The following is a 21357-nucleotide window of genomic DNA, read 5'->3' on the forward strand; positions in this document are numbered from 1 at the left end:
TAATAATAATAACAGATAACAAAGAAAATGTGACATATAGGCACAATGAAGTATTAGACAGACAGAATGAAATAATTACATATGTTATATATGTGCATGTGTGTGTATGTATGTGTGTGTGCATGTGTATGTGTGTATGTATGTGTGTGTATGTGTGTATGTGTGTATGTGTATGTGTGTGTATGTGTGTGTGTATGTGTGTGCATGTGTATGTGTGTGTATGTGTGTGTGTGAATGTGTATGTGTGTGTGTGTGTGTATGTGTGTGTGTGTGTATTATGTATGCGCATGACAGAAGCAGGAAGGACGGCGGCTGAGGTGAAGAAAGACACCTGTGGGTGGGCACAGGGCCAAGCAAGAATAATGGGGCAGAGGTGATGAGCACGTTAAAATCATAGACACGTAAAGTGGCACAGCTTGAAACCCCTCCTTCCGCACACCAATCAAAAGACTTAATGGAGGAAAAGAACAGGGCTCCTTGACAGTCTTCCTGGTTGCTAGTGACAGTACCCGGTCTGTGACATGAGCAAGTGTCTCCTCCATATCCAGATTCCGTGAACTTTGGGGAGGTGCCTAGTAAAGGATGATCTATTTCCAGGCTTTGAGGCGCCTCTGTACTGGTTTCCCAATGACTGGACCAGCAGACGTTCCCATCAACAGTATGTAAGTGCTCCCCTTCCGTAACAGTCTCACCAGCATTTGTTGTTTCTTATCATTCTGATAACAGCCATTGCCATAAATGTCCATCAGTGGATGAAGAGAGAATGCTGCATGGTGTGCTAGGGGTGGTGGCTGCTTGTAACCCCCGTGATCAAGAGGCTGAGGCAGGAGGATTACGAGTTTGAGGATAACCTGTGATACACGGACTAGGCTGGAGGACATGGTTCAGGGGTAGAGCCCCTGCCTAGAATCTCCCAGTGACAGTTGGGGTGTGGCTCAGGGGTAGAGCCCCTGCCTAGAATCTCCCACTGAGGAGATGGGGCGTGGTTCAGGGGTAGAGGCCCCTGTCTACTGTGCACAAGGCCCTGTCCAGTCCCCATTAGAGAAGATGGGGACACCTCAATCAGGACCAGTGCCAGCTCTGTGGTCACCCACTGTGGGCTCTGCATTTCAAGTTCCTGAGCCAGCCCCGATGAATGGCTCCCACTGTAAAGCAACCATGCCTAAATAATTCCTTTCAAAAGGCAAAGAACGTAAGTCCTTTGGCAGGCCCAGTTAGAAGCCTTAACATAATCATCACCCTATCTATGAGGCAATCGTCTCAACAGGAGGGTTGGGTAAGATGTCAAGTGCAGAGGAAAGGGCAGCGACCCCAGCCCGGCGTCCCTGAGCCTCCGCATGGAAGTTCTTCAGAAGAAGACTGGCAGGAAACTGTCCTCACATCAGAACTGGGCAAGGAAAAACTGAATGTCTTTGTTTTGTGTTCACCCTCCTCCCTGGCTGGCTCTGCTTCCTTGGCCTGCCCTCCCGGCGGCCAATCAAGGCCTAATTACCTTTTACCTGGGTGTGGCAAGCGCTTCCCAGGAAACCCAACCTCCACCTCTTCACTCAAACGTAAAGTGAGTGCTGACTCTCCTAAGAGTGGTGTGGTTGCCAAGTTCCAACCCCTCCATGGCTTCCCATGGCCGGGCACACTTCACAACCACAATCCTCAATATTCCTAAAAACCCTCCATCCCTTAAGCCATGTGTGCTCGCTAGTTTTTGTCAACTTGAAACAAGCGTGAGTCATCTGGGAAGAGGGGATCTCAATTTAGAAACTGCCTTCATCAGGCTGCCCTGGAGGCAAGCAAGCCTGGGGGGCATTTTCTTGACTGATGATTGACTGGTGTGGGAGGACCCAGACCACTCTGGGTAGTGCCACCCCCAGGTGGGTGGTCCTGGATTGTCTAAGAAAGCCAAGGAAGAGCAAGCAGTGTTCCTCCATGGTCTCTGCTTCAGGTCCTGCCTTGACGTCACCTCATCATAGACAACAAGCCGCAAAATGAAATAAACCTCTCCTTCCCGGCTTGCTTTTGGCCATGGTGTTTATCCAAGCAACAGTAGACAAACTAGAACAGCGTGCTAAACAGTGACTCCGCCAGACAAGTACAAAACTCCTGGTCCCCAGTGTCATATGGCCTGTCAGGATCAATAAAGGAGACGATGCATTTAAGACAAGAGACAGTAGGTGCTCAGTTCATGTTACCTGTGTTGATGCTGATTTCCTCCAAACATGTAACACACATCTCTGGGTGAATCTGTCGTGTGCACTCGAAACCCCCACCTCCACCCCCAGCCAAAGACACGGTGTCCTTCTTCCTCAGATGCCTCCCGCGATCTTTTAGAGACGGACGCTCACTGAGTAGACTGAGCTAGCAGGTCCGTGAGCCCCAGGAATCCTTCCGTCTCTTCCACCCTAGCTACGATTACAAGTATGAGCCACCACTACTGGATTCTTGGGTTCTGGGGAGCAAATTCAGTTCCTCGCGCTTGCAAGGCAAGTCTTTTATTGACAGAGACGTCTCCCCAGCTTCTTTTCCTTTTCTTCCTCATCCTCTCCCCCTTCCTCCTCTGTCCCCATGCTCCCGAGGCTCCTCCTGGCTACTCCAGGCCTCAACCTCCCAAGCATTGCAAATCACAGGTGTGACCACCACACTCTGCTTAGCTCCAGGTCACCATCCCTCAGCGTCATTCAGAAGCCACCCACACTTTAGAATCCACCCTGGAGCCACTGAGATGGAACAACAGGTAAGGGTGCTTGCTACCAGACCTGACAGCTGGAGTTCGATCCCTGAGCCTCTTACATCCTCTGACTTCCACATGTTCACTGTGGGACACACATGTACACACACACACACACACACACACACACACACATTCCCAACTAAGGTAGAAGGAACAGATAGTTTGATCCAGGCAAAATAATGAAACCCTGTTTCAAAAGAAAAGAATCCAAGCTGGAGAGATAGTTCCATGGATGAAGTGCGGCCTTGAAAGCCTGAAGACCTAAATTCCATCCCTTGGTGAGCACTTATCATTTCTGTACTGGGAAAAGACAGCGGCTCCCTGGAGATCACTGGCTAGCCAGGCTACCAAGGTCCAGGCCAGTGAGAGACCCTGTCTGGAAAAAACAGGGACACCCAAGGTTGCCATCTGACCTCCACAGGGATGTGCACATATGTGTAAGTACACACACACACACACACACACACACACACACACACACACACACGGGCCAAGGGAATCTAATCTGAGAGTGGTGTGCAAAAGTGACTTGGGGAAGTACGTCCCGAAGCTCTTGGATTGGTGCTCTTGCCTCATAACCCACATAGAGCAGCACATTAAACTCTATTAACAGAGAAGCCACACGCGTATTCATGAGGAAGTTAGAAGTCCCAGCCCCGGGCAACAGTAAAACCGCCCTGCTGCCCAAGATACTTGCCAGCCAGGCTCTGAATGGAGCAGGAGGCCCCTGCAGAGGGGAAGCCGGGGAGACAGCTTTGAAGAGACCAGGATACCAGCTCAAACCCCACGTAGTCACACCAAGCAGGTCTGATGTTCCTGCCACCCCAATGGCTTCCAAGCCGGAAGAACTATACTGACAGGCAGAGCCCCATAGATGTATTGTGTCAAGGTTAATCTTGATTGACAAGTGGACAGGATCTAGAAACACCCAGGGGACAAGCCTGCGTCTGCAAGGAAGTCTCTACAATGGTTAACTGAGATGGGAAGACCTTCCCCGAATGTGGGCAGCGCCATCCCATGGGCTGGGGTCCTGGGCTGAATAGAGAGAGCAAGCCATGTTGCAAGGACTTGGTCAAGGGCCAGGGACACAGCCAAGTGGTAACACACTTGTCCTGCAAACGTGAGGAGCAGAGTTCTGATTCCAGCACCCCATAAATGACAGGCAGGGATGACAGCCTGCCTGGTAATCCCAGCCCTTGGGGATGAGGAGGAAGATGCCCAGAACAAGCTGGCTTGATAAACTAGATGAACAGGTGAGCTGTGCATTCAAATGAGAGACCCTGCCTCACTTGCCTCAAGGAAGCATGCAACATCAACCTCTGGCCTCCACACATAAGCACAGATACATGCACTCATACACACGCTAACATGCAGATACACGTCCATGCACCACAGACACAAAAGAGAAAGAGAAAAGGCTAGTTAGTAAAGTCCTGGCTGAACAAACATGAAGAGCTGTGTTCCATCCTCAAGACCCATATTTAAAAAAAAAAAAAAAGCAAGCACAGATGCATACACATAATTCCAGTGCTGGGGAGGAGGCAGAAACAGGAAGATCCTGGAGGCCCACAGGCAGGCCAGCCTACCTTCAACAGTGAGCTCCAGGTTCAATGCGACCCTGCCTCAAAATAACAGGGTGGACACACCGGGGAGTGACACACGGGTGGTCTCTGGTGCACTGGTGTGTAGAGGCACAATCGCCATGGGAGTGGATTGAAGGTCCGCTCCACAAGAAGGAATCCATACCTGAAAACGCTAACGTGGCCGAGAACCTGAGACCAGACAGGTCGTGGACCTAGGGGAAAACCTAAAACAGTAATTCTGCTAGAATATAGCAATAAAGCGACTCCTAATGACGTACTCAGGGCTTCACTCAGCCATCATCAGAGAAGTTTCCTCCTGCAGTAGATGGGAACTAATCAGAGAGCTACAAGTAGACCACGTGCAGAGAATGGGAGACCTTGGAACACTCAGCCCTAAGTGGGATGTCACACCCCTCCCGTCAGGGGCCAGGGAGCTGAGCAGAAAGACTGTAGAAGCCAGAGGTGATGGACAACTCCAAGAAAACAGTGTCTTCCAGACACAACAGGACTGAAGAACATACAAACTCACAGAGACCTCGGCAGTCGGCACAGGGCCCGCACAGGTTCAATGCAGACTGAGTCCCAGCACTGAGAGGGGGAACCACACTTCAGGGTCGGCCCCATGCTCAGGAGTAGTTGGCCAACACAAAACGAACTCAATGGCATTTTTGTAGACTTTTTTTTTTTTGTCTCTTTTCTTTGTTTGGGCATTTTTTGTCTTATTAGTCTTTGTTGATTTTGGGTTTCATTTTCGTGTTTTTGTGGGGTTTGCTGGGGAAGTTGTTTTTTGTTTTGTTTTGGTCTGTTTTTTAAAGAGAGAAAAAGAGCATGGACTTGGGTGGGTCGGAGGTGGGGAGGATCTGGTAGGACCTGGGCGAGGGAAAAATCATGAAATCGCTCTAACACTACAGTGACTGTTGCACGATCCTGTGAATACACTCAAAACTACCAAATTTCGTGCTTGAGCTGGAAGAACTATACAGCATGTAAACTCTGTCTCACTTACCTTACTATAAATAAAGATTAAAAGGATCTAATTGCAGGGGCAATAAACAAGCACTTTGCTTTTTTAATCTCTCTGTAAATCTAACTCTTAACTCATTAAAGCCTGATGTGTCCCTGTGAGTGGAAAACAATAGAGCAATTTACTGTTGGAACAGAAAAAATATCCAGAAGATACCAGAATTGGCACCAGAAATTCTTGTAGGAATTCCAGCAGCTTAAGCCCCAAATCTGCCCCTGTGGGTGGGAATGACGGATGCTTCAAGGTTTAATAAAGGGCCTGGAGAAGGCCCAGCAGTTAAGAACACTGGCTGCTCTTGCAGAGAGAGGACTTGGTTTGATTCCCAGCACCCACATGGCAGCTCCAGTCCCAGAGGATCCAACGCCCTCTTCTGACCTCCACAGGCACTTGGCATACACATGGTGTAATACATACATGCAGGCAAAATACTCAGTCTTTGAGACTAGGTCTTGTTATGTAGCCCAGGCTAGCCTCGAACCCAAGATCCTCCTAGCTCAGTCTCCTCAGAGCTGGGATGACAGCTATGGTATCACACCCCACTCAATTTTCTTTTTTTTCTTTTTTTCTCTTAACTTTATTGCTTCTGTTGTTGATAATGATGATACTAAGGTAGAGTTTCATGAAGCCCAGGCTGGCCTCAAACTTTCTACCAAGCCAAAGGTGATCTTGAACTGATCCTAGCACACAGAGATGTTTTGGATGCCCTCCCCAGCACCACATCAACTGGGCATGGTGGTGCATGCAGGTTATCCCCGCACTCAGGAGGTGGAGCAGGAGAGGCATGGGTTCAAGCACTCAGGGGTTCCTGCTACACAGTGAGATCTGGACAAGCCTGAGCTGCATGAGACATAGTGTCAAAAATAAATAAGCCTGCCTCTGCCTCCCGAGCAGATTAAAGGTGTGCCCCACCACTGTGAGTTCGAGGCCAACCTGGTCTACTGAGCGAAGATCCAGGACAGGCACCAAAACTACACAGAGAAACCCTGTCTCCAAAAACCAAAAATAATAAAAATGATGATAGTAATAATAATAAGAAGAAGAATATTAATAAATAAGCAAATAAACATACACCTACAGACTAGGGAAACAGTTTGTTGGTAAAGTGCATACAGAGCAGGCATGAGTAGCCATACCCACATAAAATCCACACACGCCTGTGGTCCCAGCACTGGGAAGACAGAGAGGCAGGTCACAGGGGTCACTGGACAGTCAGACCTAACTGAAACAGTTACCTCTAACCTCATCTCAACAAATAAGGTAGAAAGTGATTATAGAGAAGATATCCTGATGTCAACCTCTGGCCTCCGCGCACACACATGTGCTCACACATACACAGACTACACCAGCATATAAAAAAATAATAATAATAAGCTGAAGAGACAACTTGGTCCTGCAGAGGACCTAAGTTTGATTCCCAGCACCCTTGTTGGGTGGCTCATAGCCATCTATGAGCTCCAGGGGGAGCCCAACACCTCTAACCTCTCAGGGCACCTACGCACACATGGCCACATGTCTCAGGACACCTACACACACACGGTCACATGTCTCAGGGCACCTACCCACACATGGTCACAGGCCCAAAAGCAGACACACTGTAGGAACTGAAGACATGACCGCCCATAGCATGGCGGAGGGGAAGGTCTTCGGTAGATAAGAGAGAACAGCCAGAGGTGTCTGGGAAAGTCCAGAGCAGAAAGTAGCAGACCTGGCCAGGAGAGAAACGGGAGCAGAGTGAGGGGGGCAGACGACACAGAGAGAGGAGGAGAGCGTAGGAGGGTGACAGAGAGCGGGCAAAGGAGAAGTCCAAACAGAGACCAGGAGAGGGCAGAGGAGCAGGAGAGAGCACCATGAAACAGCGGGGTTACAGGAGGACGAGAGGCTGTGGGGAGGGAAGCCCGGGCGCTGGAGAAGCTTAGGGTGGGGAGGGGGTGAGAAGGGCTGGGTACCGGTGACACTGAGGGAGCCTGGAGGCCAGCGTGCACCTTGGTGTCACAGAGAGCCATCTGTCCCTCCGCCAGGGGTAAGGGGAAGTGGCTCCTTCTGGCAGGGGTGGGCAGCTCCACAAGTTCCTGGGGAATGCCGGCTTTTGTCTAGCCGCCAGAATTTGGACCTCATACACATAATTTAATTTTTTTTTAAACTTTTTATGTAAGAGCCAAAAATATGGCTCAGTGGGCAAAGGTGATTGCTGCCAAGCCTGACGACCAGAGTTCCATTCCTAGGACCCACCTGGTGGATGGAGAGCTGGCACCAAAGGTCCTCTGACTGCCACATGAGCATATACACATACATACGAAAGTAAATAAAATAAATGTTACAAAAAAAAAAAAAAAAAAAAAACTCTGTCCCTGGCCACATGCTGTCCTCTGACCTCCACCTGTGTACCTTAATGCAAGCGTGCATGTGTGTGAGCACTCATGTGCGCGTGCACTCTACATAAATAAATGTAATTAAAAAATTTAGAGAGAGAAAACTACTGCCTTTCAAACTACATGTTTCATGGGTTATGAAAGAGAAATCTGAGGTTTTGTTCAATCACTTAGACATGGCTCCACCCACCTTGCTGGACAGGTAGGGAGGAGGACGACACAAAACAGGATCTGTGAGCAGATGTGACAGAACACTACAAAAACATATCAAGAAGCTCTCCTCAACGACACAGAAAGATCTCTAAGAGGTGTCAACCAGAGCGAGGTCCAAGTGATCCAGCATCACTTGCGTGCATGGTAAATAGAGCTGTGCAGCTTATATATGCTAAGAGGACCCGCCTAGAAGGCTAGTCAGTGCTCCGGTCTCCACCTTTCAGTGCTGGGGTGCTGGGGGTGCAGATGCACACTGCCTCTTGCTTGGTTTGTCCTTCTGTTTTGTTTTACACGGGTGTTGGGGATCTGAACTCTGGTCCTTGCACTTGCACAGCAGATTGTCTTACCAACAGTCATCGCCAAGCCTGGGAAAGCTTTCACTACCAAAACTCGTCGTACTTGTAAGTTTGGGCTCTGGGCTATCTGAGTTCACCATGTATCCATGTCACTTTTCACACGGAGGCCAAGGGAACTAATCCTGTGTTCGAGTCCCAGCTCTGCCTTTTCCCAGCTATGTGGCCATAAGCAAGCCCTGGCCCTCTCTACACCTATTTCCTCTTCTGAGCGATTCATGAGTCATGCATGAGCCCAGGAAAGAAATGATATTACCTGGATGCAAAGTATGATGGTTAATCTTTCTGTTTTGTTTTTCCATTTTCATGTGTCTTTGCATACGGTATGCATGTGTATGTGCATGCATGTTTGTACGTGAAGGGTTACGTGGACATGTGCAAGCCTAAGGTTGGTGTCAGAAATTATCCTTGACCCCTCTTTCACCTTACTCATTGAGGCAGGGTCTGTCAATCAAACCCAGGCCAAATGATACGGCTGCCTTCTCTCTGCCTTGGGACTGGAATTACTGGAGCACCCAGAATTTCTGAGCCTTCTGGGGATCTAATTATGTGGTCTTCATCCTTGCTCTCACAGGTATTTTAAACAGGGAGCTATCTTCCTAGCCCTGAGATGGTTGTCTTCATGGTAACTAGATGGGCTTTAGGATCACCACAGAAAGAAGTGTCTAGGCACATCTGTGAAGCAGTTTCTAGACTGGGTTAACTGAGGTAGGAAAACCCACCCTAATATGAGCAGCAGCATCCCAGCTCCTGGACTGAATGAGGAGTGGCTGAGCATGAGCGGCTGTCTCTCTGCTTCCTGGCTGTGGATACAATGTGGCAGCTACCTCAGGCTCCTGCTGCCACGCCTTCCCAGCCATGATGGACTGTGAGCCAAAACACCCCCATCCTTCCTGAAGTCACTTTCATCAAATGACTCACCACAGCAATGGGACAGGTGACTGGCACAAGACACACAGAGGCTCCTCTTTTATTATCCACAGAGAAAAGCCACAGCAACGAAGAATGAGCAGGGGTGAGAGATCAGGGACAGGCCTTCCCCACCCAGACCGTCATCCTTCCGAAAATTTCTCACACAGCTGTCGTGCGCGCGGACGGGTGCCCCCAGAGGACCTCCCAAATCAAAAAGAGCCGGCAAGAGACACAGAAGCCAAAGCCAGCATGTGGCTCCAAGGGTGTCCCTCAGAGTTTCTCCTGGAGGCTGGGGAGATGGCTCGGCATGTGTCTTATTTTCATAATTCCTGATGCTATTATAAAAGATCTTGAAAAAAGTGACTTAGGGCACAGAAAGGGATTATTTTAGCTCACAGTTCCAAGTTACAGGTCCATCACTGCAGGAAGGAGGTCAAGGCAGGAACTTCAAACAGCTCACACATGCTTGCTCAATTTCACCTCTCTTACACAGTTCAGGACCCCTGCTAGTGAATGGTGTCACCCGCAGTGGATGGGTCCTCCGGTATCAATTAACTTAAAACAATCCTCCACAGACCAACCCAGTGTAGACAATTTCTCCTTGAGACTCTTCCCAGGTGATTCTGGGTGGTGTCAACGTGACAATTAAAGCTGTCACAGCCAGTAAAGCACTTTTCCCGCAAGGGTGAAGACCGGAGTTCAGATCCCCAGCACCTATTTAAACTGTGGATGGGCAAAGTGGCCCCTGCAATCTAGGAAGGAGCTCCAAGGAAATCACAGGAGTGACCCACAGTCAGCTGGCTAGCTAGGCTAGCCACATCGGCCAGCTTTCTGGTCAAATGGCGGACCCTGTACCAATATGAGAGGCAGAGAAAGATCAAAGAGGACAACAGACATCAAAATCTGCCCCCCTACACACACACACACACACACACACGCACGCACGCACGCACGCACGCACACACACACTTCACACAGGCCCAGTGTTGGAGCTGTATGCTCCTTCCTGTCCCTGCTGTGGACCGACACAGTTTGTAAAAAGCACCGACACTTTCCACGTTCCCACAAAGGCAAAAGGGAAGACTTTAGTCTTCTCTGCACTGCCACGGAGCTAGAGGTCAAGCTGCGCCCTTCAGCGGGCAGACCAGAAAATTCCCCCATTGGAAACAAAACAGGGCTCTCTAAACGCTCGCAACTGTGGACCGGCGAGATGGCTCAGGGGGCCGGGGTGCTTGCGGCCAAGCGTGACGGCCTTGTTTTGAACTCCAGGACCGACATGAGGGAAGGAAAGAGCCAACTCCTGCAAGCTGTCCTCTGACCTCCACAAGCACCCATACACACAAAATAAACAAATAAATGTTTAAAAGTTTTTTAAATTAGTTTGTTAAACTCCAAAGTAAATGAAGTACTCACTAGCTGGGTCAAACCTGTTCAAAGAAACTCAAGCCCGAACCCCTGAGTGAACTTTCCAGAAGGTATAACGAAGGATCTGCATAAGGAGGAAAATTTTAGCAAAAACAATTGTTTGCATTCCAAAGAACTCTAGATAGGAAATTGACCAGCTAAACTGTCACACCACAGTTATGGGGAACACCTGTGGCCAATTGCGTGTTAGTTCTGCTCCGTGGAACACCCTAAATTACCTGAAAACAGGTTGGGTTCCTCCAAGTGTCTGCCCACAATCATTTGTTTATTTACTTTTGAGATAAGGTCTCATGTAGCCCAAGCTGGCCTAAAACTCACCCTATAGCCAAGAACAACAGGTCCTTCTAATCCTCCTGCCTCCACCTCCTGAGTGCTGGGATGGCATGGAACCCAAATGCATGCTGGGCAAAGCACTCTACCCACTGAGCACAGCCCAGCTCATCTCTGACGTCATCATATGCATTCCATCAACTAACTTCCTACCTCCCTTCAGATCTCATCCTCCCCCTTACAATCGCCTATATAAACACACCACACAGAGAGAGAGAGACACACTACACACACAGACACATACCACACACAGAAACACACACACCATACACATATACCACAGACACACACTATGCACAGATACATCACACACAAACATACACCACACACACACACACACTACACACATAGACACATACCACACATACACTACATACAGAAACACACACACACCATATACCACATACCATATACACAAAGACACACACTATGCACAGATACATCACACACACACACACACACACCCCCCACATACTTCTTATTCAATACATGAGAGAGAATATGAGGCAGAATATGAGTGGTGTTCCTCTTTCTGAATCTGGCTTATCTCCCTGAACGTAATGATCTCTAGTTATATCCTCTTCCTGAAAATGCCATGATTACATTTTTCCTCATGGCTGCATAAAATTCCACGTTGTGGACCCTATTTTCTTTGTCCATTAACCTGTCAGTGGACATCTAGGCTGGTTCTCCATCTTGGCTCTCCTGCTGAGTGCAGCAGTGGTCATAAAGGCCAAGAATCTCTGAGCACACAGACTTTCAAAGTGAGACGTGGCCTTCACGTCTCGGATAAAAGACTGTACCTTCAAAATATTCGGGTCATTTTAAGCAAAATAACGGGGGGGGGATGCAAAAAACGAGCAAACAGGAAGCCACACACAGAACAGACAGTTGCGGGCTCCAGCGGCGCCCGGTGGGTAGTGTGCTTGTCTAGCAGGCACAAAGCCCTGGGTCCCATCCCCAACATAAACCAGGTGTGGGAGTGTGTGTCTGTAATCCCAGCACTCTGAAAGTGGATGCAGGGGGTCAGGAGTTCAAGACCAGCCTTAGCCACACAGTGAATTTGAGGCCAGCCTGAACTACATGAGATACTGCCTCAAATGGGGGGGGAAGACACCAACAAAACACACGCTTGCAACAACCTCCAGCAACGAACACAGAATGAACTGACCAATTTAGTGTTGACGTTGCAGTGTGACCTGGCCGGCCTGCAGAGTCAAAGCTCCAATCTTTCCAGTGTCCTCAAATAAAACAAAAGTGTGCCACGAGAATCAATCTAAGGGTTCCAAATAAGTTTCACCAAATAAGCAGCTTTATAAATTCCAGAGCCTAAAGATAAGAGGACTAAATATTTCAGTTTTAAGAATTTATTCATCTGATTAAAGGACTTTTTCTTTCATTCTGGAAAAAAGGGTTACAGGGACAGGGTTATGCCATCAGCGAGGTGGTACATACCTGTAATCCTGGCAATCTGGAGGCAGAGGCACAATAATCCCCACAAGCCTGAGCTACATAGCAAATTCTTGCCTTAAGAAAAATTTTGTAATAAATTAATTAATTAAAAATAAAAACAGCAAAGAGGTGGTATGAGGAAGTCTGGCCACTGATGGAGTTGTTCTGAGACTGTTGGAATACACACCTCTCTGTAGACAGTTTTAAATCCAAAAACAAGACTAGAAAGATGGCTCAGTGGTTAAGAGTGGGCACTGCTCTTGCAGACAAGCAGGGTTCAATTCCAGCACTGGCGTTGGGCAGCTCACAACTGCCTGGAACTCCAGCTCCAGGGAGACCTGACGCCCTCTACTGGTCTCCACAGGCACTGCACTCACATGCACAAACCCAGACCCAGACACATAATTAAAAACAAAACCTTAAAAAACAAAAGAATGGGTAAATACATAGAGAAAGCAGGTTTTGTAGTTGGCATGAACTAACTGACCAGGGGGAGGAGAGAAACAGAACACAGTGTAGAGAAAGAAAAGTCATTTTTTTTTTCTAACCTTTCATTTTTAGCCAGGATGGAATTTTGGAATCACAGGATTGAGAGGGAAAGGGTGAGTGTTTGGGAACAGGCACAGCTGTGCACCATTGGGCTCTCCCCATAGGAAGAGGGGCGTCTCAGAAGGGGCAGCACTCCAGCTCACATAGAATCTTCAAACAGCAACAGTCATTTGTTTAAAATAACATTTATTAGTTATCTAGTAACTAGTGGTAAACTTGAAATGGTAGAATTCTTTAAAGCCTAATTCTAGGTAGCCTTAAGAAAATGTATCTTAATTATTTTTGAACCTGTATTCACCTTGTTTTTTTCAAATATCTTAAGTTATATTTTCTTTTTCAGAGCTGCTTCTTATTTGGGCTACTTTTTTTTTTTTTTTTTTTTTTAATTGGGGCGTAATTCATAAAAGGGTATATTGTTTTGATGAGACTTTTTACAACTATGGCTGGATGTCTTTCTTTAGTCTTCCAAGAAGGGCCATTTCACTTTTTTAGAGTTACTTTTTAAAGTCATGAGGTCAACAACTTGGACTACTATGCATGTAAGCGCTAATGCAAATTAAAGCCCAAGTTGACCTCCAGCAGCAGTTCATTCTATGTTGACAGTGAGAGAACACTTTGCCTGTTAGGATACTGTTACTCGTGGACTGAAATGCTGAAAAAACCCCTCCCCCTATTTTGTTTTTTGCAAAAATCAAGGTATATTCTAGGGTTTCCTGGTTGACCTCAACAGATAAACTGAGATGATAGTCTTAGTTCAGAAATGATCTGAATGTAGATTTACAGTCTACGTGTACAGCTGGCTAAGTGAGATCGCTTTCACAGTTCTGCGTGTATCCCATCGGCTCCCCATTAGTCACTGAACTCTTAAAACTGGTATTGTAACATTATCACAATGTTTTGCGCCAATTTTATAAACTTTACAGTACAATATGTGTTCCTTTTCTGAGGCAAACCAAAGGTATATTTCTCAAGGTTCTGCTGCTATCAGCAGCGTTGATGGAGGATTTTTTATACATTTGTAATAGATAGAAATAAACCAGAAGAAAAAAAAGTGGTGGAGGAAAAGGTGAACACTGCAAGAATACTCAAAAGGGCTGAGAGTTGCAAACGCCAAGAATGGCTTTGCATAGTAAATGGAATAGAACAGCTCTGAACTATAGCTTACTTTTCCTGGTTTGGTCTGACAGAATGATTGAATGCTTTTGTACAAAAATCAGAACCTTAAAAACAAGGATTTGGTGAGATTGTAAAATGGTGTGCCACTTTGGCAAAACAGTTTGGTGGTTGGTCAAAATGCAAAACATTGTTACTCTGTTACTCAACAATTCTACCCTTAGGAATATATCCTCAAACTACTGAAAATGTGCACCTATGAAACATGTACATGAAGGTTTACAGCAGTGTGTTGCTAATAGTAAAAAAGTTAAAACAACTCAAATAGCTATCAAATACTGGAGAAATAAAATGTGGCTTATTCATACAATAGAATATTATTAAGACATAAAAATGAATGAGAAACTGACAGATTAAATGACTTTGGTGAACCTTCATAATTTCATTTGTAGATCTTTCCATTTCTAATTTATAAATACATTTGGGGTTATAAATTATAAATGTACTGCCTCCTGTCAACATTGTATACTTCTATTTGATGATTTCTGTGTCAAACATTATATGAAAATGTTTCCAAGTATTTTCTGTATTAACTGTGAATGAATAGAACAAAATAAATTGCCTGTGATGAAAAAAAAAAAAATAAATAACATTTATTTATTTTTAAACTTTGGTTGGTTTGGAGTTACTTGTTTTTTGTTGTTTTGGGGAGAAATGTTTTTTGAATTTTGGTTGTTTGCTTTTTTCTGGTTTGTCTGTTTAGATAGGGTCTCACTATATAACTCCGGCTGGCCCGGAACTCTCTCTGTAGACCAGGCTAGCCTTGAACTCTCAGAGATCAGCCCGCCTCTGCCTCCTGAGTTGCTGGGGTTAAAGGCAGGCGTGCAACATCACATCCAGTTGTTGTTTAAGAGTGTGTGTGCACGCACACATCTGTCTGTCTGTCTGTCTGTGCATTCCTTCAGTGACACCTGGAGCTGGAGTTACAGACAGTTAAGTGTCTCCCGACTTGGGTGCTGGGAACCAAACTCGGGGCCTCTGGAGGAGCCATCACTGCCTGTAACCACTGAGCCATCTCTCCAGACCCTTCCTCCCTCTTTGTTTTGAGACAGCTCCTCCCTCATAGAGCCCAGGCTGGCCTTGACTCCCTGCGTAGCTGAGGATGACCTTTAGCTCCTGATCCTTCTGTCTACACCTCCCAAGCGCTGGACTTACCAGAGTGCACCACCATGCCTGGTGTAAGCAGCACTGTGGATAGAATCCTGGGCTTCGTGCACACTAATGCCTAAGCAAGCACCTTCCCAACCGAGCCACATGCCCGATCCCAGGACAGTGCTGTTTAAATGACTAGAGGAAAGGACTTTGAGTTCCCATGGTGGCAAATTATGAGCAGGCAGATGAAGGACGGATAAATGCCAGTTAGTTACGTTTATTAATGAGAGGCTGGGGGTGTGGCTCAAGTGCTGGGGTGCTGGCCTGGCAGAGCAAAGCCCTGGGTTCCATCCCCAGCTCTGCATAAGCCGGTGGGGGGGGGGGCACACCTGCCGTCCCAGCACTCAGGGGCAGAAGCAGGAGACCGAGAGTTGAACGTTTTTCTCAGCTACATAAGGAATTTGAAGCTAGCCTGGGCCACATGTGGCCCTGTCTCCAAAACGGAAAAGAAGAGAATAAAGAAATAAGTTAGAGTTAGCGGGGAAAGGAGGAAGACGAGAAGGGGGAGAAGAAGGAAGTGGGAAAGGAGGTGGGAGTAAAAAGGACAAAGGGAAGGAAGGAGAGGAGGAGGAGAGGAAAGAAAGCAGGAAGGACGAGATGCGGAGGGGTTACAGAGGGCTGGGATGACAGCCCAGTGCAGAGCACTTGTGTACCATGTTCAAGTTCCTCAGTCTGACCCCAGAACCTAAAAAAAAAAAAGCTTGATCCAGAAAACTCCAGGTGAAAGGTCAAAGTGTAAATATCTTTGTGTTATTATTACTACTTAACTCCCTAAGATTAGGGCGTGAAAGTAGTCAAGAAGGAGTACACAGGGTGTATGGCCCTGTGCCAATAAAACTTTATTTAAACCAGTGCATTGAGCACAGCACCACAGTTTACCGACCCCTTTTGTTGTAGAAAAAAAAGACTTGGACTAGATGGACTTGACCCAGTGGGTCAGGAGAGGGGTGAAGGTCAGGGAGTCTACACCCAGCACACGGGAAAGAACAAGCTTACCCCTGCTGGAGGGCGGCACAGAACACAGGACAGCCAGCCACAAGTGAAAACGCCTCCCAGGGGCAGGGACCCAGAGTGGTCGCGGAGGCCAGGCTGTGTTCAGACATAAGCCGGGCATCCTGTGGTGACCAACAGACAAGACAGCCAGAGTGTGTCCTGAAGGAGGGCCGCAGAACTGGAGGTCAGAAGTGGAAAACGGAGTGTAGGGTGCATTGAGTGTCTGTAGGCCCAGGAGAGATGGGCACCGGGGGTGGGGTGGGGGTGAGGGGGTGGAAGATTCTAGAACAAGGAGAGGAGGCGAAAGCAAGGCCTTTGCAGGCAGGTGTCGGAGACAGACAACCTGTCGTGACTGGAGCTAGTTTGCATTGTGGCGACCTAGAGACAGCCAGATGCCACCAGCTTGAAGCGAGCAGAGGCCGAGGGTGCCCACCAAACGTCTCAGCAGAGCGAGGACAGCCCTACAATCCAGAATGAACCCACCCCAAGTGCTGACGCTCGCTTGGGGTCTGACACATGGCTCAGCAGGTGAAAACACTTGCCACACACGCGTTTGATCTCTGGGACACACGGCAAGACGGATGGAAAGAACTGAGTCTGCATACGTGCCCTGACACATGTGAGTACACACACACATACATGTGCACACAACAGGCACTCAGGCACGCATACATATACAAAATAAAATAATTTGAAAATTAATTTAAAATTAGAACAATAATTACAGTAGTAATAATAATAGTAATACAAAATAAATAAGGTGGAAAGCAGCTTAGGAAGGTATCTGGTATTGGCCTCACACATGTGCACTCACGCACATGAACACGTATATCCACTACACACACACACACACACACACACACACACACACACACACACGAGACCCATAGAAGTCAACTACCCATGCCTCCAAAAGTCAGACACCCTAATGCTCAGAAGGTTCCCATTGTCAACACTGCACACTGCCTTGTCTGCTAACTTCATGATGCTCACAGGAGCTATCTCAGCCCAGAGCTAGCCTGATCAAGAGAGAGAAGGAAGAGCCATCCACTGCCCAGCTCAGCCCAGCTACCAAGACTCCACCGAGAGAAGAACTGAGTACCCCGCCCTTAGGGACACCTCCCCCAAAAAAGACCCACTCCTTTCTTAAACATCACATAGATCCTCGCCACCGCCGCCACCTCCCACCCCAAGCTAAAGTACCCTGTTGCCGGACCTTACAGACGCATGTTCTAGAAAGTTTCTCGCCCCCACACCAAGCCTCTAAGAGGCATCGCAACTCATTTATTTGACTGAGTTTTGTTAACGATTACCCCAAAGCAGGGGCAGGAAGCTTCCAATCCAAAAGAGCAAGTGTTTGTTAAGAAATCCAGTACAAGGGCAAGCGAGATGGGTAACAGCACTTGCTGCCAAGCTTCATGACCTGTGTCCAAGCTCCAGAACCCACAGTGCAAAGAGAACCGACTCCTGAAAGCTGTCTTCTGACCCCCACACTCGAGCTGTGACATATGCATGCTGCCCCCACATACACACAATTATAACAAATAAAATTAAATTTCAAAAATAAGGAAACAAGAGAGCCAGACGTAATGGTGTGTGGCTTTAATCTCAGCTCTTTGGAGGCAGAGGCAGGCAGGTCTCTGAGTTTGAGGGCAGCCTACTCTACATAGGGAGTTCAAGGATACACAGTAAGCCCCTGTCTCAAGATGATTAAAAATTCATTAGTTTAATTAAAAAGTAAGGAAACAAAGAACCCCAGTAGGCAGGCAGGGAACCGCAGTCCTAGCCAAGTGGTCAGTTAGCAGCCTTAATGGGCCTGTCCTTCCTTCTCACACAGAAACAGGTGCTACTGCTTTGAAAGCACGTGACAAGGACTCACTGAGATCATATTTACAAAGTATGGGGATTTTCCAGAAAACAGGGATTTTTGTTATTCTTCTTGTTGTTTGAGACAGGGTTTCCCGTAGCCCAGGCTGGCCTCAAACTCACTATACATCCTCGAACTCCTGATCCTCCTGCCTCCACCTTTGGAATCCTGTGATGACAGGTTTACGACCCCACACGTGGTTTATGCGGGTCTAGGAATGAACCCCAGGGTCTTCATGCACACTTGGGAAGCACTGTACTGAGCCACATGCCCAGCCAGGCAGTGCCTTATTGGCACACATTTACTGCATAGACTCCAGTGTCTTGGTTACCTGTTTGCCATTAGGGAACAAATATATACTCACCTACTTATGCACTAGGCACTGCTCTAACATCAGTGAAGAACAAATACAAGGCCCTGTCCTTGTGAACACTGCATGTGTTCAAAGCCACAGAAGCTCCATTTCCTGAGCACAGGAAGTCCAGGCACAGATGAACAATTAATTACCAAACATGAAAAACAGAACTCAAGGAACCACACTTGTGTGCCCAAGTGCACAGTTACACTCACAAAGTAACCCTACTTCCTTAAGGTGATCCCAAGGTGCTCAGGGAGCAGCAGAGGTGATCCCAGGAGCCCCAGGGACCAGCAGAGGTGATCCCAGGAGCCCTGGGGACCAGCAGAAGTGATCCCAGGAGGCCTGGGGACCAGCAGAGGTGATCCCAGGAGCCTCATGGAGCAGCAGAGGTGATCCCAGGAGCCTCATGGAGCAGCAGAGGTGTTAACAAATCTTGGATTTTCTTAATAAGAACCCAAACCATGGATTCTGGGGAGATGGCTCAGTGGGTAAAAGCGCTTGCTGCTCAAGAACAAAGACTGGAGTTCAAATCCCCAACACCCACCTAAAAGCCAGCACTTCAACACACATCTGTAACCCGAGTGGTAAAAGAGATGACCACAGGAGGAGCCTGAGGCCTGCTGTTTAGTCAGCAGAGCCCAATCAGCAAACTCGAGGTTCATTGAGAGGCCCTGTCTCAAAACATGAGGTTAAGAGTGCAGAGGCAAACACCTGGTGTCAACCTAGGGCCTCTGAAAACACACATAGGCACGCTCATGGGCGCACACATACACACACACACACACACACACACACACACACACACACACACCTCCCTCATTCAGAGACAAATTGAAGTTCTCACCTTCCTTGACCCCTTCCTCATTGTAATTAATTTCCTTTTGAGAAGAGATCTGAACCAGTAACTCGGAAGATACTTTTCATTGCATGTTTTTTGAAACAGGGTCTAACACAGCCCAGGCTAGCCTCAATATCTGGGCTAGTCTTAAACCGGCCATCCCCCTGCGTTGGCCATCCTCCTGCCTTGGCCATAACCAGGCACAGAAAGGTGTAAGAACAGCCTCAGAACAAGTGAGGTTACACATCCTAAACATGCCTTGCTTTAGCCCTCTCTGAAATGGGTGTGCAACAATTTGGGCCTCCAGGGAACACGGGGAGGTTCTGAAGAAATAAGCTAACTAGCCTGGAGGCTCATAATCATTCTAATTACAACGATCCCAAAAGCTCCCCCCCCCCCCCCGTTACTATGATTGCTGCAGGTATGTAGACTCTGCCTCTAGACATCTGGAAGCAGAGAATTATAAACACAGCAGCCATGAGCTTGTACACACCAGTCGATTTTCCAACAAGTGTCCTCCATCCATGAGGACACCCTGGCTTTGGCTTTAAACTCTCAGGTGTTTGGCTGCCTGAATCTGTTGCAACCCAGTAGTAACCCTACTTCCTTAAGGCGACCCCAAAGAGCTCGGGAGGGGGGGAGAGGTGCGGATTTGGGTTTAGAGAAAAGAACAGATCTGGTTGAGAGGAGCCATGGGGACGGACACCCAAAGGCTGGGCGGGTACTAGGGCAAGGTTCCTCAGACCCAAGTTGGGCACACGCGGGGTGCACAGCCACAAGTCCAGCGGGCAAAGGCCAAGGTCAGCTGGCTTCGTGCAGGGCCAGGGCCACCAAACTCACTATTACTCCTTCCCCAGGGGAAAGATGATCAGTCTTTAGGGAGGGGACTCTACATAGACTCCAGGGGTGTCTTCAACCCTCAGTCCTTAGGGAGGGCGCTCTAGGTTGGCCGTGAGAAAAAGGGGGTGCCACAACCCTCAATCCTTAGTGAGAGTACTCTATCGCTGGGATGGTGAGATGGGTGTCTGTAACCCTGGGTCCTGGGGGGGGGCCGATAGCTCTAAGTTGTGTGGGGCGATAGGAGGGGTGTCCCCAACACTCAGTCAAAAGGGAGCGCTCTCTAGGTTGATAGCGGCGGTGGGGAGGGGTGTTCCTGACCCCCACTCCTTAGCGTGGGGGCTCTAGGTTGGCTGGGGCGATGGGAGGAGTGTCCCCGACACGCTGTGATTCCCCCTCACCCCAGACTTACCTTCTCCAGGGTACAGGTGGCCGGCTGCGCCCACCAGCAGCGCAGCCACGGCCACCAGCAACGGCACGGCCGTCGTCTCACGTCGTCTCCCCGAGCCCATGGCTGTAGGAGCGCAGGGACCCCAGCGATCAGAGCACGCCACGCCGCCCCGCTGGGGACATAGTCCGCGAGGAGGTCGCCGGAGAGGCGCCAGAGGCCGCGCGTCCTTCTCTTCCACGCCGGTGGCTCGCGGGCCGCAGTTCTCCAATAAAGAGGGCCCTGGGACGGTCCCGGGAAGAGCGCAGAGGCCTCGGCTTCGACCAACGAGGCGGCGCGGCCCGCAGACGGCCCCGGGTCACCCAGGCACGGTCCGGTGCCCGCAATCGCAGGGTCCAGAGCTCACCGCCGTGCGCCCCCTTTCCAGGCCTCCTGTTCCTCCGCCCCGTGCAGCTCTGGGTGGGTCGCGTTCTGCGGGGTCGGAGACAGAGGGACGCGCGAACGGGCAGGCACCTGGGCTGGTGGCGGCGGCGGGAGCGAGGGCTCGGCTCCGGCCCGTAAACAACGCGGCCCGTCAGCTGGGCCCCGCGCGGGCCGAGGGAAAAGGTGGCGCGGATTGAGCTGGGAAGGGACTGTGCGCTCCAGTGAGGCCCGCGGAGGGGACAAGCCAGCCGAGCGCGGGGAGGCGTGGCCAGGGCTTGCAATGCCACGCCTCCTTGCCTCCTCGTGTGGAGCCCCCAACTTTGGAGGCCCGGGGCGCACCCCAGATTCTCCCAACTCCGACACCCCAAAATGCCTATTTAAAAAGGTTGCGAT

At 48.8% G+C, this 21357-nt stretch overlaps 1 protein-coding gene across 3 annotated transcripts in view; it reads right to left on the reverse strand.

Moving 5' to 3' along the window:
- Insr (insulin receptor) overlaps positions 1–21016 on the reverse strand; it is a 138128-nt gene extending 117112 nt beyond the window's left edge. For all 3 annotated transcript variants that reach the window (XM_028857383.2, XM_037198401.1, XM_037198400.1), the window contains exon 1: positions 20566–21016. In XM_028857383.2, coding sequence (XP_028713216.1) covers positions 20566–20665 — 100 coding nt within the window. In that variant the 5' untranslated portion in view covers positions 20666–21016. The remainder of the gene's footprint in view (positions 1–20565) is intronic.
- Positions 21017–21357: the final 341 nt, after the last annotated feature.

Source organism: Peromyscus leucopus, chromosome 23 (genome assembly GCF_004664715.2).
Source record: "Peromyscus leucopus breed LL Stock chromosome 23, UCI_PerLeu_2.1, whole genome shotgun sequence".
Lineage (NCBI taxonomy): Eukaryota > Metazoa > Chordata > Mammalia > Rodentia > Cricetidae > Peromyscus > Peromyscus leucopus.